We start from the raw sequence: 15,495 nt of genomic DNA, 5'->3' as shown, positions 1-15,495 counted from the left end.
CACTAAGGAGGTCTGTGGTAAAAAGAAGGGCCTCCTAGATACCCATATATATACTTACAGCAGCATTTTTTTTATTATAACAAAGAATTGGAAATAAAGTAGATACCCATCAATAAAGGAACTGCTAAACAACTTCTGGTACATGAATGTAATAGAATATTACTGCAGTGTAAAAAATGATGAAAGCAATGAATGCAGAGAAACATAGGAAACACGAGCGGATGCAAAATTAGATTATATGCTACAAAAACACACATGGAAAGATCTACAAAAACAAAACAATCAAAACTGCATGCTATGGTCAAGCTTGGCCCCCAAAGCCCCTTTTCTGGCTTCTTTGCCAAAATGAATTTTAGGTCAACATATAAATGAATGAATGAAACATTTATTAAGTACTTACTATGTGCAAAGCACTGTGTTTAAGTGCAAATAGAAAAGATAGCCCCTGCTCTCAAGGAGCTTACAATCTAATGGAGGAGAAAACACATATGGAAGGTTTCAGCTGCAGGTTAGATGGGAGTATCTCTTGGTCCTTAAGGTATAGTAGTAGCAAAGCAGATGTTGATGTCTCTTCTTTAATGTCATTATTTAATGCCACTATTCACAAGGCTCTTGGCTCCAAAGTCCTAGGTTGTCACCAACAAGATCTGAGGGGAGATAGTTCCTTGATGGTCACTTGACTTGCCTGACACATGCTGCCTTCTCTTTCAGGGTACTTTGCTGCTTCACTGGGTGGGCTTGCTTGCCCTTTGTGTAGCAGCTGGTTAGGATGGCTGGCCCTTTCTCTACAGGAGTTACTTTCCCAGATGACACCTGGGGGCTGGGGCTGGAGGAAGCAGGCATTAGAGAGAAGGGAAAATTTGCAACTCAACTTTTAAAAAATGAATGTTTTTTAATTTTTTTACTAATTTATTTTTATTTATCAACAATCACTTTCATTAAGTTTTTGAATTTTAAATTTTTCTTCCCCTCCTTCCCTACCTCCTTCCCCAAGATGGCACGCAATCTGATATACGCCATACATATACATTCCCATTAAACATATTTTCACATTAGTGATATTGTAAGGAAGATCTAGAACCAATAAGAGGAACCACAAGAAAGAGGAAACAAAACAGAAGGAAAAAAATAGCAAATAGTATGCTTTGATCTGCATTCAAACTCCATAGTTCTTTCTTTGAATGTGGATAGCATTTTCCATCATGAGACCTTTGGAGATGTCTTAGATCTTTACATTGCTGAGAAGGGCTAAGTGTATCAACGTTAGTCATCACACAACATGGTGTTACTGTGTACAACATTCTCCTGGTTCTGCTCACTTCACTCAGCATCAGTCCACATGAGTCTTTCCAGGTTTTTCCGAAGTCCACTTGCTCAACATTTCTTATAGTAGAATAGTATTCCATTACATTCATATAGCACAATTTGTTCAGCCATTCCCCAATTGATGGGCATCCCCTCAATTTCCAATTTTTCACCACCACAAAAAGAGCTGCTATAAATATTTTTTGTACATGTGGGTCCTTTTCCCACTTTTATGATCTCTTCGGGATACAGCCCTAGAAGCGCTATTGCTGGGTCAAAGGGTATACACATTTTGATAGCCCTTTGGGCACAGTTCCAAATTGTTTTCCAAAATGGTTGGATCATTTCACAACTCCACCAACAATGCATTAGTGTTCCAATAAAATCAATGTTAAAAACTGTCTTTACATGTAAACAGAGGAAAAGATTATTTTAAAAAAAAAGAAAAAAAAATTTTTTTTTTAAATTACCACTGCTATTCCAACCTTCGGTAACCACCACCCTGATCAGTTAGCAGCCATCAATATCAAGGCATGACTCTCCACCAGCAAAAGGATAACGACTTGCTAAAGGCTTAGATGATGGTTAGCATTTTAGCAATAAAACATTTTTAAAAATTAAGCTATGTACATTTTTAACAATATAATACTATTGCACACTTTATAAACTACAATGTAGTGTGAACAAAACTTTTATGTGCACTGGGAAATGAAAAAATTTGTGTGACTTGCTGTGTTGCAATATTCACTTTAATGTGTGGAACAGAACTGCAATATTTCTGAAGTACACCTCTATTTCAAATATACTATAAACACATGAAAGAGAATATTTTAAATATTTACAGAGGATAGGACTTAATATTTTTCTTTTCGGTTTCAAACGTTAGGGAGAAATTCCTAAGTCTCAAAATAATCTTCAGCACTTATGCTAATGAGCAGTATTTACCATATCAGTGACTGCTGCTGGGATCATGGAAGGGGACGAGTGATATCAAAGTCAACTCTGGATATTTCTTTTTAGTTTCCGTTACCTAGCAAATCCCTTCCAACCTCACATTTCATAAGTGCTATCATCACATCCATTCAGTTTCTCCATTAAGAAGGCAGTGGACTAAAACTTGAAACTATCATTTCTTCTAATCTATGATTTTTTTTCAGTTTCAGGAAATGCATTTTTACTTTGTTACACTTATTCATGATATTATGTCTTTGAATTTAAATATCTGATCAACAAATATTTAACCTTAGTTTTAACTGTCAGATAGTTAAGTTCCATAAAGACAGGTGTCCTATCCTATATAAATTTGATACTTTCTTCAGTGCTTAATAATTAGAATCAGCATTAAAGCATCTTGAACATACATGTGCATGTGCAGCAGAAAATGATCACATAAGGTCGTTCAAGAAAATCCATTACTAGACAGTGGAGAAGAAATCGAATTCTTCAGACCAGGAAACACTGAAAAGAGGAAGGATGTATTTGGTAGTGAGTGAATGTTCACTTTAAATCTGAATTGGTAATGTAAATCATAACATTGTAAATATTCAGATTATGTTCTGAAAGGAATGGTTTTTTATACTGGTAAAAATGTTTAAGAAAAAAACCACCTTGTACACATTTCTTTATGTATATATAGACCTTAAGTACATGGGTCTGAGTTTCATGGTGCAAAATATAAAAATACTTTAAAATTCAAGTGAACTATTCAATCAACTTTATTTTTGCCATGTTATCTTCTTCGTTTTCATGATTATTGTTTCTCAGATGTCATATCCGTGTTCTTGTTTTATTGTATGGTCTTAATGAATCTCAATTTTGTTAAGACTTCCTTCTTAGGGGCAGAAACTATTCCTTTATGTGTTCTTCACATAAAGGAGGGGAAGCTAGGTGGTGCAATGGATAAGAGTACCAGGCCTGGAGTCAGGAAGACATCTTTCAAATCTGGTCTCAGATAGCTGTGTGATCCTAAGCAAGTCACTTAATCCTGTTTGTCTCAGTTCTCTCATCTATAAAATGAACTGGAGAAGGAAATGGAAAACCACTCCAGTATTTCTGCCAAGAAAACCCCAAATAGGGTCATGAAGAGTCAGACACAACTGAAATGACCAAACAAAAACACAAAAAAGAGGCTGCCAAGAAAATGACATGATATTTTATGGACACCAGTGAATATAGTTCTCTGTTCTGGGGAGGCAACCACTACAGCAATTTGTTTTGTTTATATAGTTGTTTTAAAATGTCGAATAAGATTCTTGGAGTTTTTTTGTTTTGATTTTTTTTTTTGTCAATGGGTGACTACCAAAGATTTATATTCTAAATGACCAAAGGATGCAGTAAGCTTCATAGGAAAGCAGGTTTCAAGGTGCTCCAGGCAAAATTCATTTCTAGGGGATATCCCTCAACATTAATCTCATAGTCATTAATTTGTTAACAATGTCTTGGGCAGTTTCTCTGCTTTCCAAAAGAAACAAACAGAAGAACCAAGACTACACATATTGGAGATTTTCCTTTTGTTTATATTGTGGAGAGACAGCATTTTATGGTGTAGGAAGTGAGCTGGCCTTTCTCAGAGCTAGAGACTTGAACTCTGTTCAAGTTGGCAATGTGACTTTTAAAATCATTTAAAAGTTATTGAAGATCTCAGAGAAATAGACAACTCCATAAAAATTTAAGTTTCAAAGGTGACAATCTGGACTGAGAAAATTTTATTATCTGGGAGTTCCCTATATTGACCAAATCACAGGCCCAGTCCCTCACCTTATACATTTTGAGATCTCCGATTTGAAAACTATTTAGAACAAAATGAAGTGCCCTAAAGGAACTCCCTTATTCATACTGATAAGTGTGTTCAATAGTATTATAGTTAACTAAACAGAAGGGCCTGGCATATACAATGATATTTGATGTGCTTAAGGATATATTCTAAAGGTCTTCACAAACAGGAAATCCTAAGTCTGCTGTACTCTACTGAACTGTTATGTCTTTGGGGTGGGGTTTGGGCTAGGGGAGTAGAGTGGAGTTAAGGGGAGTTGTTCTATGAAGTTTGGAGTCAGTCAAAGGGCTGCACTTGAGGACCTAGAAGGTCACTTGTGGTCTCGAGGTTCCCCACCCCTAGGTTAGGAGGTACACATGCATTTTCATTTTCTTTTCATCTCTGTCTTTCCTTCCTCCAATTCTTCTCTGAGGGAGTGGAGCAAATTATATGGTAAAACATTGGGGATACTGGAGAGGTTGGACCAGGCTAGTCTAATGTGATGTCTGGCTTGAACGTGGAAAAATGAAATGTCTAGATCTCCCAACTAATGCTGTTATTGTAACACAGGTATAGCAAACCATATAGCATTGATTTTATTGACTCACTGGCTGTTGTTGGGGCCTAGGTAAAATCAAAAAGTAGATGACTTTAGCCTTTATTGCTCTGTCACCTTCTGCCTTTCCTCATCCCTTGGGAATAATCAGTGTTGGAGGCATGCTGTCTTCTGGTTGTCCAAAGTCTCCAAACCCCATACTTAAATTTTAAAAGGCTACAGTTAGTTAACTCATAGAAATGTGTAATTCAATGGAGTATCAGTAGGTATGTTTTTGTGGCCCCTTGCTTTTTCTTCGATGTTTAGTCTTCTAGTATAAAAGCTGTGCAATATCCACCACTACCCCCCAATCCCAATAGAGTTACATGAGGCCCTGAATGCTAAAGACTGCAGTACAAGAAGTAGGAAGGATTAAGGCCTTATAGTTACTTTAGGCATCAGCACCAAAGAAGGGAAGGCGGGAATAGGAAGGTTATAAAGATGCACTGAAATACTTCACCAACAAGGCAGGTTAATTGTGAGCAGGGGCTGCACAGAATCCATGATGGTTTTTCTTGAACAGAATTACTGTGTATCCTATACAAAAGAGAATCCAGTTTTAAACCACGACAGGGCCTGCTAATCCAGAGCACAGACAAGAGAAATGACCAGGCTAAGCATCAGCTGAGTCTGTCAAACTCATATGAACACCTCAAAACCAGAATAATAAAACTAAGCAGCACCATGTGACCTAGGGTAAAAAGCACTAGACTTTTGAGTCAGAAGATACAGGCTCAAGTCCCAGCTCCAACATTTCCTTGCTATCTGGACATGAACAATTCATTTGGACTTCTCTCAGTTTTAATTTTCTCAGCTATAAAATGGGAATAACAATAATTTGCCTTATCTATCTCAACAAATTATTGTAAGTACTTTATAAACCTTGAAATGCCATATAAATCAATGATTATTGCTGTTATTACCAACAACAATAGGCATTTTTCAAGTTATCCCATATTAGTCCAACCATATATTGTTTTTATCTCTTCCACCTATGTATGAATATATTTGCAAACAGATATAGGTATATGTAAGTATGCATATTAGACATAGGCATATATTTTAGGCTAAAAATATAACACTAGCTAATACATATAGAAAGAACAGCTATTAACTTTTTCTCTGTATAAGATGAACACAGAATGTTTAATTAGGAAGGCACCTTTCATATCATACAGTCCAAACCCCTTTCTTAATAGATGGTAAAACTGAGGACCAACCAGAGAGAAAAAGAGGTTGCCCAGGTCACCCAACTAATAGCAAAATTTATTATCAAAACAGCAATATGACCTAGGATCTAAGTCTCCCAATTTCTAATCCAATACTCCTTCTATAATAACATGTGAGCCCAGGTCCCTACTATGATATTGTGGAAATTTAAAAAATATTTTTCAATGACTAAAACCACTGGCGATTCTAATCAAGGCATAATTCTCTACTTAAATGATTAACCTTTATAATAATAGCGCAAACTGAACCAAACAATGAATTTATCAAATGCCCTTCCCCAGTTAAGCCAGTTCAATGTGCATTACTTAATATTTATACTTGTATGTTAATTCAGATAAAAGAGTATTTTAATCAATAGGAATCAGACATCTTGTCTTAGTTAATCAAAGCCATTATAGAGTATATAGGAAATGTGGGTAAGAGACGACACTGCCATCTACCTTGTAACCTGGTTTTTTGCTATTCAGTGTTGAAGTGAAAAACTCTTCATATTTTCCAAATAAATATGATTACATACAATAAATCCACAAGATTACTTTCACTTGGATCTTGAGTGTTATATTTTAAGGCTTTGTAAAACAAAGACTCTACAGTTTGAAATCTGTAAAAGTTAAGGAAAATATAATCTAGGATTCCAGTCCAAATTTGGTCTGTTAATCAAACTAGTCCATGGTGATTCCTGGTATGTATCTTCCAAATATCCAGGCAGCAATACATCATTCTGCTTTCTGCTGTAAGTCTGGAATGGACAAACACTAAGCTTAAGTTTTCTCCTTTTTCCAGCTGAGAATGCTGACTTCTGGCAGAATGGTTACCAACCATATGCCCTGGACCACACTACTTTCTTCTTAAATTCGGGGAAAAACCTCAAGGCCAGAATTGTAGCTAGGGAAACAAAAAACACAAAGCATATTATTGCATTTTGTGGACCTGTATAAGTCAGTTTTTATCTAAAAAGGTACAGGAATAGAACCTGTCCTTTCCTTCTGCAGTCAGCTTTGTTCAGCTTCTGTTTCAATCCCCACTTAGTTCCAGTTATAGATGTAGAATCAGAGTAAGGAAATACTCTAAGGAGAGAAAAAAACTGAACTGCATAGAAAACTTCTTTAACTCTGTAGTAGCAGAAAGAAACAAAGTTGCAGGATCAGAGAGTTAGAATTGAAAGGCACCTTCAAACCAAGTCCCTCATTTTACATGTGAGGAAACTAAGACTGACCTGCCTGTGGTCACAAAGCTAATAAGTATCTTAGACAAAATCTGAACTCGGGTCTTCTCAACTCCAAGTTCAGAGCTCTATCTACTGTAACACATAAAATACAGGAGGAAATTTCTGAGCCATGTAGCTCCATACACTTAGATCATGTTTTTGATAGCTACCTGAGTGACCAACAAGCTGATATGGCACCTAGCATTTGGGTGATGAAAGCAATTTGTGAGAAAGGGGATTATTGTCATTCTAACCTGGTAAGATCCTCACTACTCTGGTGGGGGGACTTCTGCTTCTGGAACCAAGGGCATGTCTCTCTGAAGCATGATGACAGGGGTGGGGAACCTTTGGCCTTGGGGACACATGTGACCCTTTAGGTCCTCAAGTGCAGCCCTCTGACTGAACAAAAGATCAGACTTGAGGACCTGGAGGGCCACACATAGCCTCAAGGCCACAGGTTCCCCAAACTTGCACCACGGGAAGCACAGAAAGCCACGAGCAGTGACATTTCTTCCGACTTTCATCATTATTGCTAATGTTCCAATATCCTCTCATGACCTTAGTAAAGGCAGAATTAACACCATTATAGGCAGTTAGTCATGCAGTACATAGAGTGCTGGGAATGGGGCCAGTAACACCTGAGTTCAAATCCAGCCTCTGACACATAAGCTGTGTGACCCTGGGCAAGTCACTTACACCTCTTTGCTTCAGTTTTCTCAACTGTAAAATGTGGATGATAATAATAGCACCCACCTCACAGAGTTTTTGTTGTTGTGAGGATCAAATGAGATACTTGTAAAACACTTAGCACAGTGCCTGGCACACAGTAGGAGCTTATTAAATGCTTACTGACTTCTCTTCCCTTCCCCCATTTTCCAACTGTTCATTCTTGTAAAATCTGGTACGTTAGGCCCCCTTCAGGTCTACTTCACCCTCATCTGACCTTGTTGAAGGCCAGAATTGCCATTAAGCATTGGCAAAATCTTAATGACCAATAGAGAATCCTACAAAAATGTTGCATAATCAGATTACAAAGTAATGATTGAGGTACTCTAACCTGAATTTAAATAAAAGCTATCACTTTAATTGAACTGATCAGCGGACCAGGTTTGATTATATTACACTGTTTACTCACATGACTACAAATACACATCCTTTTATAACTATTAATACAGGATCTTTCAGGAATCAGTATAAATTAAGGCAGCCCTGCCATATCCTCCTGAGTTAACCTTCTAAAAGTTTTCTTTTAGCCTACGACTCCAAGCGTTTTAGGTTCCCTCGGTTAATTAAGATTCTTTAAAATTTCGGTGTGAGGGCTGTTGAGCCGTTATAAAACCAAGAATACAGCAGTGGCTGAACTCAACAAGTGAATCCAAGTAAATATGGACTTCCCTACAGGAGTTTTCCATGTACCTGACACATACCAGCTGTTGGTTGGTGTTAACGCCCTGAGGCGATATTTGTTAGGGGTAAAAGACTATGGGCCAAGCCTATAACTATTAAAGTAAAATCCAACTCTAAGAAAAATGGGAAGACAAAATCTAGGCTTCTAAGGATAGAAAAAAGTTAAGAATATTAGCTAGAGTATCACAGATTCTCAGCATTGGAAGAGAACTCCTAAGTCTTTAATTCAATGTCTACTTGAGAAATGAATCTCTTTCTAAAAAACCCCTGAAAAGTTGTCTGCCTGAACACTTTTGATGAGGGGAAAGAATTCAATTCTGTTTTTGCACAGCTGAAGTAAAGTCATATTCTGTGCTCCATCAAGCAAAAAGGCCAAAGGGGGAAGATTTTCTCAAGGTAAGTAATTCTGGGCAGCAAAGGCTTATGGATAATGGTAATATTTTATGTCATGACACTGGCACCAGAAGTTTATCACTGCAACTCCCCACAACGTCAGCTGCTGGAAAAACACACGTGGACCACTAGTATTAGAATAGAAACACCTATAAAATTTCAAAGGAAAGGTCCACCATCTTTGCACATGTACTCCTCTGATATGAAGTACAGAGGTTTCTCCAATTAATAAAACTAATCAATCAATCAATTAACAAGTATTCACTAAGCACCTACTATATGCCACCCACTGGTGCAAAAAGCCGGGGATACAAAAGCAAAAATCAAAACAGTCTCTGTTAACAACACATACCCTTATCTAAGTACAGAAAAAAGTAGATCATAAGATGCAGAGCCATCTGTAGCTCATGTTTCCGGATTATAAAGTCGCACTGTGGGACTGCTAAATCTGGTGATATGAGTAGGCCCCAATTAGTGCAAATAAGTGGCACTACCCCTAAAGTGGTCACATCATTCAAATCTGTACTGTATCATTTCCACTGGAGTGCAATAAATTATCCTGTTTTTATACAATTATAACTTTGAATAGTGCACATTTGAATATATAAGACCACTATTTACACTAATCCGTACCTACCTACTGCTGAAAAGTAAATCTAAAACTAATATATTTGTATAGTGATTCACAATTTACAAAGTACTTTCTTATATATTTTGCTTCCCCAAAGTGAAATCAAGATCTCTCTTAGAAAATACTGTAAAATAATAAGATGGAGGACATCATGAGACACCTAATGTTCTTTATCCAGGTGATAGAGAAAGTATAAAAAACAATACCTTTCAAGAGATCTCTGGAACTCGATGAGAGTGCTTCTTGAGGACTTTCCATAATACTGAATAGCCAATCAATGAACTAGGGTAAAACGAAACCTCGTATTAGTGAAGAGATCTCTGCCATCAAGAATCAATTACTTGGGACCAGACAAAAGCCAGAATGTTAACAAACATGAGGATATTTGAGCCTCCCAGCATTCTGAATCTGGCCAATATACAATGCTGGCATGTGGTCAAATTGGCTGTTTCATTCATGAGGGGAACTGACTGTACCAAACTTAAATCTAGTTTCCTGATTCACTAAATTGCCCAGTAAACAGTTGTAAGCATTTACAGCTGGGTGGGCAGAAGCGACCAACTAAGCCAGGTTGATCCTCCAGCCGTGCTCCCATCTAGCTTGTCCAGAACAAGAACAAGACCATAGAATTATCATCTTCTTTCAAAAAGAAAATTACTATTTTATTACAAACTTGACAAACATCAACAAACAACACCATTCCAATGTATAAAGAACATATAAAGTTTATGTATGAAATTGTGAACTTCTGTTACCCTGTTTATTTTTTAACTATATTCAATTTAATGAAAGACAAAAAAGTACCCTACTTGTCCGTGTTCCCTTTTGAACTCTGGCTTTCTTCTGAGTTGAGTACTTTTGCAATATTTCACTGAAGCTCTGTTTTTGCTTTTATTTTTTTTTCCAGCACTATTACTATCCACTAATTCCCTACAACCAACTCCTTCCACCCCCCTCTCCAAATAGAAGCCTTCCTACGTAACAGATGAATACTAAGTATAGTCAAACAAAACAAATTCATACATTGGCCATGTCTCAAAACATGTCTCCTTCTATTCCTCTAGTCCAGGGGTGGAGAACCTGGCCTCAAGGCCACATGTGGGCCCCTAGGTCCTCGAGTGTGGCCCTTTGACTGAATCCAAACTTCACAGAACAAATCCCCTTAAGAAAAGGATTTGTTCTATAAAACGTGGACTCAATCAAAAGGCTGCACCTGAGGACCCAGAGGGTCACACGTGGCCTTGAGACCACAAGTCCCCCACCCCTGCTCCAGTCTATCACCTCTCAGTCTCAGAGGCAGGACATATGCCTCACCATGAGTCTTCTGAAGTTCATGCCTGGTCATGGCATTGGTCAGAGTTCTTAAGTTTTTTAAAGTTGTTTTCCTTTATTGTAGTCACTCTATAAATTATTCTCCCGGTGCTGTTTATTCAAGTTAATAAGTGTTAGGTACCTAATACAGACATTGTGGCAGGCTTACTTCACTGCATCAGTTCATACAATAGATTTCTCTATCCATTTGTGGTAGGAGCAACATCTTCTAAGGCCCTGAGAAGCTAAGATAGTTTTCCCCTAAGAAGCAGGGAAGCTGTGCCTGTGACTTAATTAGGTGAAAAGGCTACGGCTCAAGCCATTGATATGACTTCTGAAAAAGGCCAGTGCATGAAGGGTCAGTGCCACTCAAACCTGTTGGACATTTTATTGCTATGTGAGTGAAGCTATACATCCTGATGCCCAGGACTGATTCTAAATGGACATAAGGGACTGGTAACATCATGTCCTGGACCTGGAGTCAAGAAGATCTGTGTTTAAATCCTGCCTCTGACACTTATTAGCTGTGTGACTAGGCAAGTCACAACCTCTACTGGCTTTACTTCATCAATAAAAATAAAGGGTGAGACTACATGGCCTCTCAGATCCCTCCCAACTTAAATAAGTCTATGTTCCTATAGTCTACCCAAACCAGTTCTGTATTCTTCCTGAATATCTTTTATATGCTATTTTAAAGTAAACTGGTTTTTTTGTTAAGTGTTTTGGCCAAGATGGCAGAGTACAGAAGCACTAAGTCAAGTTCTCCCAATACTCCCCTCCAAACAACTTTAAAATGACACCTCAAACAGAATTCTAGAGTGACAAAGCCAATAAAAAGTCAAAATGAGACATTCTTCCAGCCCAGGATAACCAAGAAGGCTGGAAAGAGAGATCGGTGACAGAGGGATAAGGGTGGCTCAGAGTTCATGTGGATGAAACACCAGTGGTGATACTAAGTGGTAGAGACAGAAGCAGCAGAAACTTTGGGAGCTCTCAAGCCAGAGATAGTAAGACGACCTGGCAACTAGTCAGAAAGAGATTACAGGGTATGCTTGTGCTAGGGCTGGACACTGTTTGGCAACTCTATTGCCTATTCTCACTCTGAGTGACAGTTCAAGGCCAGAGAGGAGCACTTTTGGGCAAAAGTAGAAGCCCTTAGGGGGTAGTATTACTTCAAAAGGATTACAAACCTTGAGGAATAGTATTGTTTTTAGTCCCAAAGGAGGAGGGGCCCTGAGAAGCAGTATTGAGTGCAATCCCAAGGGACCAGGGGCCCTTCTTGGGTAAAGACCAGACTGCAGACCAAAAGAGCAGGGACCATACCACTCCCTACATCGCACCACCTTGGAAGCTCCGAAAACTTCTAAACCCCTAAAACTAGCTCTGAAAACAGCAGTGTGAAAAAGTACAAAGCTTGAGACAGAGCCTCCTTCTTACCATGCCAGGAAAAAAGCCCAATATTAACATAAAGTTGCAAATCAAGAAAAAGCACAGAAAAATGAGCAAATGACAACAAAAAGAATCTGACCATAAAAAGCTACAAAGGTGACAAAGAAGATCAAAACACAAACTCAGAAGAAGACAATGAAGTCAAAACAGCTACAAGCAAAGCCTTAAAAGAAAAAAAAATGTGAATTGGACATAGCCGAACAAGGCTTCCTAGAAGAGCAAAAACATTATTTTCAAAATCGAATAATAGTGGTAGAGGAAAAATTAGGTAAAGAAATGAAAGCAAGGGAAGAAAATTGTGAAAGTTATGAAAATTAAAGACAATTAAAATCTTGAGGCAAAAAAAAGAGGCAAAAAAATACTGAAGAAAACAACACCTTAAAAAAAAAAAAGAACTGGCCAAATGGAAAAAGAGGCACAAAAATTCACTAATGAAAGTAACTCCTTAAAAAGCAGAAATGGGCAAATTGAAAAAAAAAGGTACAAAAGCTTAAAAATTAGAACTCAGCAAATGTAAGCTACTGACTCCATGAGATATCAAGAAACAATAAAATCAAATCAAAAGCTAGAGAAAAACAGAAGAATATGTGATACATCTCCTTGGAAAAAACAACTCACCTGAAAAATAGATCCACGAGAGATAATTTAAGCATTAATGGACTACCAGAAAGCCACAATCAAAGAAAGAACCTAGACATCATATTACAAGAAATTGTCAAAGAAAATGGCTCAGATATCCTTACACCAGAAAGTAAAATAAAAATAGGAAGAATCTACCAATCATCACCTCAAAGTGATCCCAAAATGAAAACTCCTAGGAATACTATGCCCAAATTCCAGAGCTCTCAGGTCAAAGAAAAAATATGCCAAGTAGCAAGAAAGAAACCATTCAAATACCATGGAACCACAGTCAGGACCACACAAAACTTGGCAGCTACCGCCTTAAAGGAGCAGAGGGCTTGGAATATGATATTCTGGAAGGCAAAAGAGCTGGGATTACAATTAAGAATAACCTATCCAGCAAAACAGTATGATCCTTCAAGGGAAAAAATGGACATTTCATGAAACAGAGAACCACCAAGCATTCCTGATGAAAAGACTAAAACTGAATAGAAAATCTGACTTTCAAATAAATACTCAAGGGAAGCACAAAAAGGTAAACATGAAAGAGAAATCACAAGGGACTCAGTAAAGTAAAACTGTGTCTCTTTCTATATGGGAAGATGATACATGTATCTTCTAAGCACTTTCTCATTATTAAAGCACTTAGAAGGATTTGACATGGAAAGAGAGTACAAGAGTATGTCAATTATGTTAAGATGATGTAAAAAAAGTGGATGGACAGCAAAGACAGATCCCTTGGGTGAAGGGAGAAGGGAAAGGAGTTGTAGGGAAAATGATCTCACAAAAAAGAGATATGCCAGAAAGAGATTTTTGCATTGGATAAAATGGGGGTGGGATTGGGGCAAGCAATGCTTGAACCTCACTCACATACCTTGTTTCAAAAAGGAAATACACACACACACACACACACATACATACTCAATTGGGTACAGAAATCTATCTTACCTAACAGGGAAGTAGAAGAGGAATGGTATAAAAGAGAACAGATAAAAGAAAGCAGTGGTCAGAAGTAAAGCAACTTTAGAGGAAAGACAGGATAAAAAGAGAGAAAAGGATAAACAGAAGACAATAGAATGGAGGGAAAAGCATAGTCAGTAATCATAACTGTGAATATGAATGGGATGAACTCATCCATAAAATGGAAGGACAGCAGAAGGGATTCAATACCAGAACCCAACAATATGCTGTTTACAAGAAGTATGTGTGAAGCACAGAGATACACACAGAGTTAAAATAAAGGGCTGAAGCAGAATCTATTATACTTCAGCTGAAGTAAAAAGGCAGAGGTAGCAAGCTTGATCTCAGATAAAACAAAAATAGACCTAATTAAAAGAAATAAACAGTGAAACATCTTGCTAAAAGGGACCATGGACAATGAAGTAGTAATATCAATATGAAGCATATGTGCAACAAATGGCATAGCACCTAAATTCTTTAAAAAAGTCAAAAGAATTACAGGAGGGAAATAAACAGTAAAAATATACTAATGGGAGACCTCAACTTTCCCCTCTCAGAACTAGATAAATCTACCCATAAGGAGATGACTAGAATCTTAGAAAAGTTAGACTTGATAGACTTCTAGAGAAAACTGGATGGGAACAGAAAGGAGCATACCTTTTCTTCAACTGTACATGGTACCTTCACAAAAACTGATCATGTAAATAAAAACCTCACAGCCAAATGCAGAAAATCAAAACTATTAAATGCACTCTTTTCAGACTATAATGACATAAAAATGACATTTGGAGACTAAATAATCTAAGCCTAAAGAATGAGTGAGTCAAAGAACAAACCATAGGAAAAAATCAATAATTTCAGTAGAGAATGACAACAATGAAATAACATTCCAAAGTCTGGATAATTTTTACATCTCTTAATATATACATCAATAAAAGAGAAAAACAGCAAATCAATAAATGGGCATGCAATTTTTTAAAAAATGAAAAAAAAGAACAAATTAAAAATCCCAATTTAATACCAAATTGGGAATCTTGAAAATCAAAAAAAGAGATTAATAAAATTGAAAGAAACCACTGAACTATAAAATAAAACTGGGAGCTGGTTTTATAGAAAAAAACCAACAACAATAAAATAACTGTTGGGTAATTTGATTATAAAAAAAGAAAGAAAACCAAATTAATAGTATCAAAACCGAAAAGGGTGAATGCATCACCACTGAAGATGAGATTAAAACAATTGCCAGGGGCTATTTTGCCCAATTACATGCCAATAAATCTGACAATCTAACTAAAATGGATGAACATTTACAAAAATATAAGTTGCCCAAATTAACAGAACAGGAAATGGAATACTTAAATAACTTTGTTTTAGAAAAATAAATTCAACATGTCATCAATGAGCTCCCTAAGAAAAAATCCCCAGGACCAGAAAGATTCAGAAGTGAGTTCTACCAAACATTTAAAGAACAATTAATTCCATTACTATATAAACTATTTGGAAAAATAAGCAAACAAGGAGTCCTACCAAATTACTTTTATGACACAAATATGGTGCTGACACCTAAACCAGGGAGAACAAAACTACAGAGCAATTTCCTTAATATCAATGCAAAAATTTTAATTAAAATATTA

General features: G+C 37.0%; 1 protein-coding gene across 2 annotated transcripts in view; it reads right to left on the bottom strand.

The window, feature by feature from the left end:
- Positions 1 to 15,495, bottom strand: part of FOCAD (focadhesin) — a 381,816-nt gene that overhangs the window by 16,374 nt on the left and 349,947 nt on the right. Inside the window, exons 43-44 of one of the 2 annotated variants that reach the window (XM_020973967.2) lie at positions 9,727 to 9,802; positions 6,425 to 6,767 (exon numbers count right to left, since the gene is read on the bottom strand). In XM_020973967.2, coding sequence (XP_020829626.1) covers positions 6,694 to 6,767; positions 9,727 to 9,802 — 150 coding nt within the window. In that variant the 3' untranslated portion in view covers positions 6,425 to 6,693. Of the gene's footprint in view, positions 1 to 6,424; positions 6,768 to 9,726; positions 9,803 to 15,495 lie in introns of those variants that run through there. The other variant, XM_078153058.1, reaches the window with a different exon arrangement.

The sequence above is a fragment of the Phascolarctos cinereus genome, unplaced genomic scaffold, assembly GCF_003287225.1.
Source record: "Phascolarctos cinereus isolate Bilbo 61053 unplaced genomic scaffold, phaCin_HiC Scaffold_4;HRSCAF=312, whole genome shotgun sequence".
Lineage (NCBI taxonomy): Eukaryota > Metazoa > Chordata > Mammalia > Diprotodontia > Phascolarctidae > Phascolarctos > Phascolarctos cinereus.
This window is presented reverse-complemented; position numbering and strand designations above follow the sequence as displayed.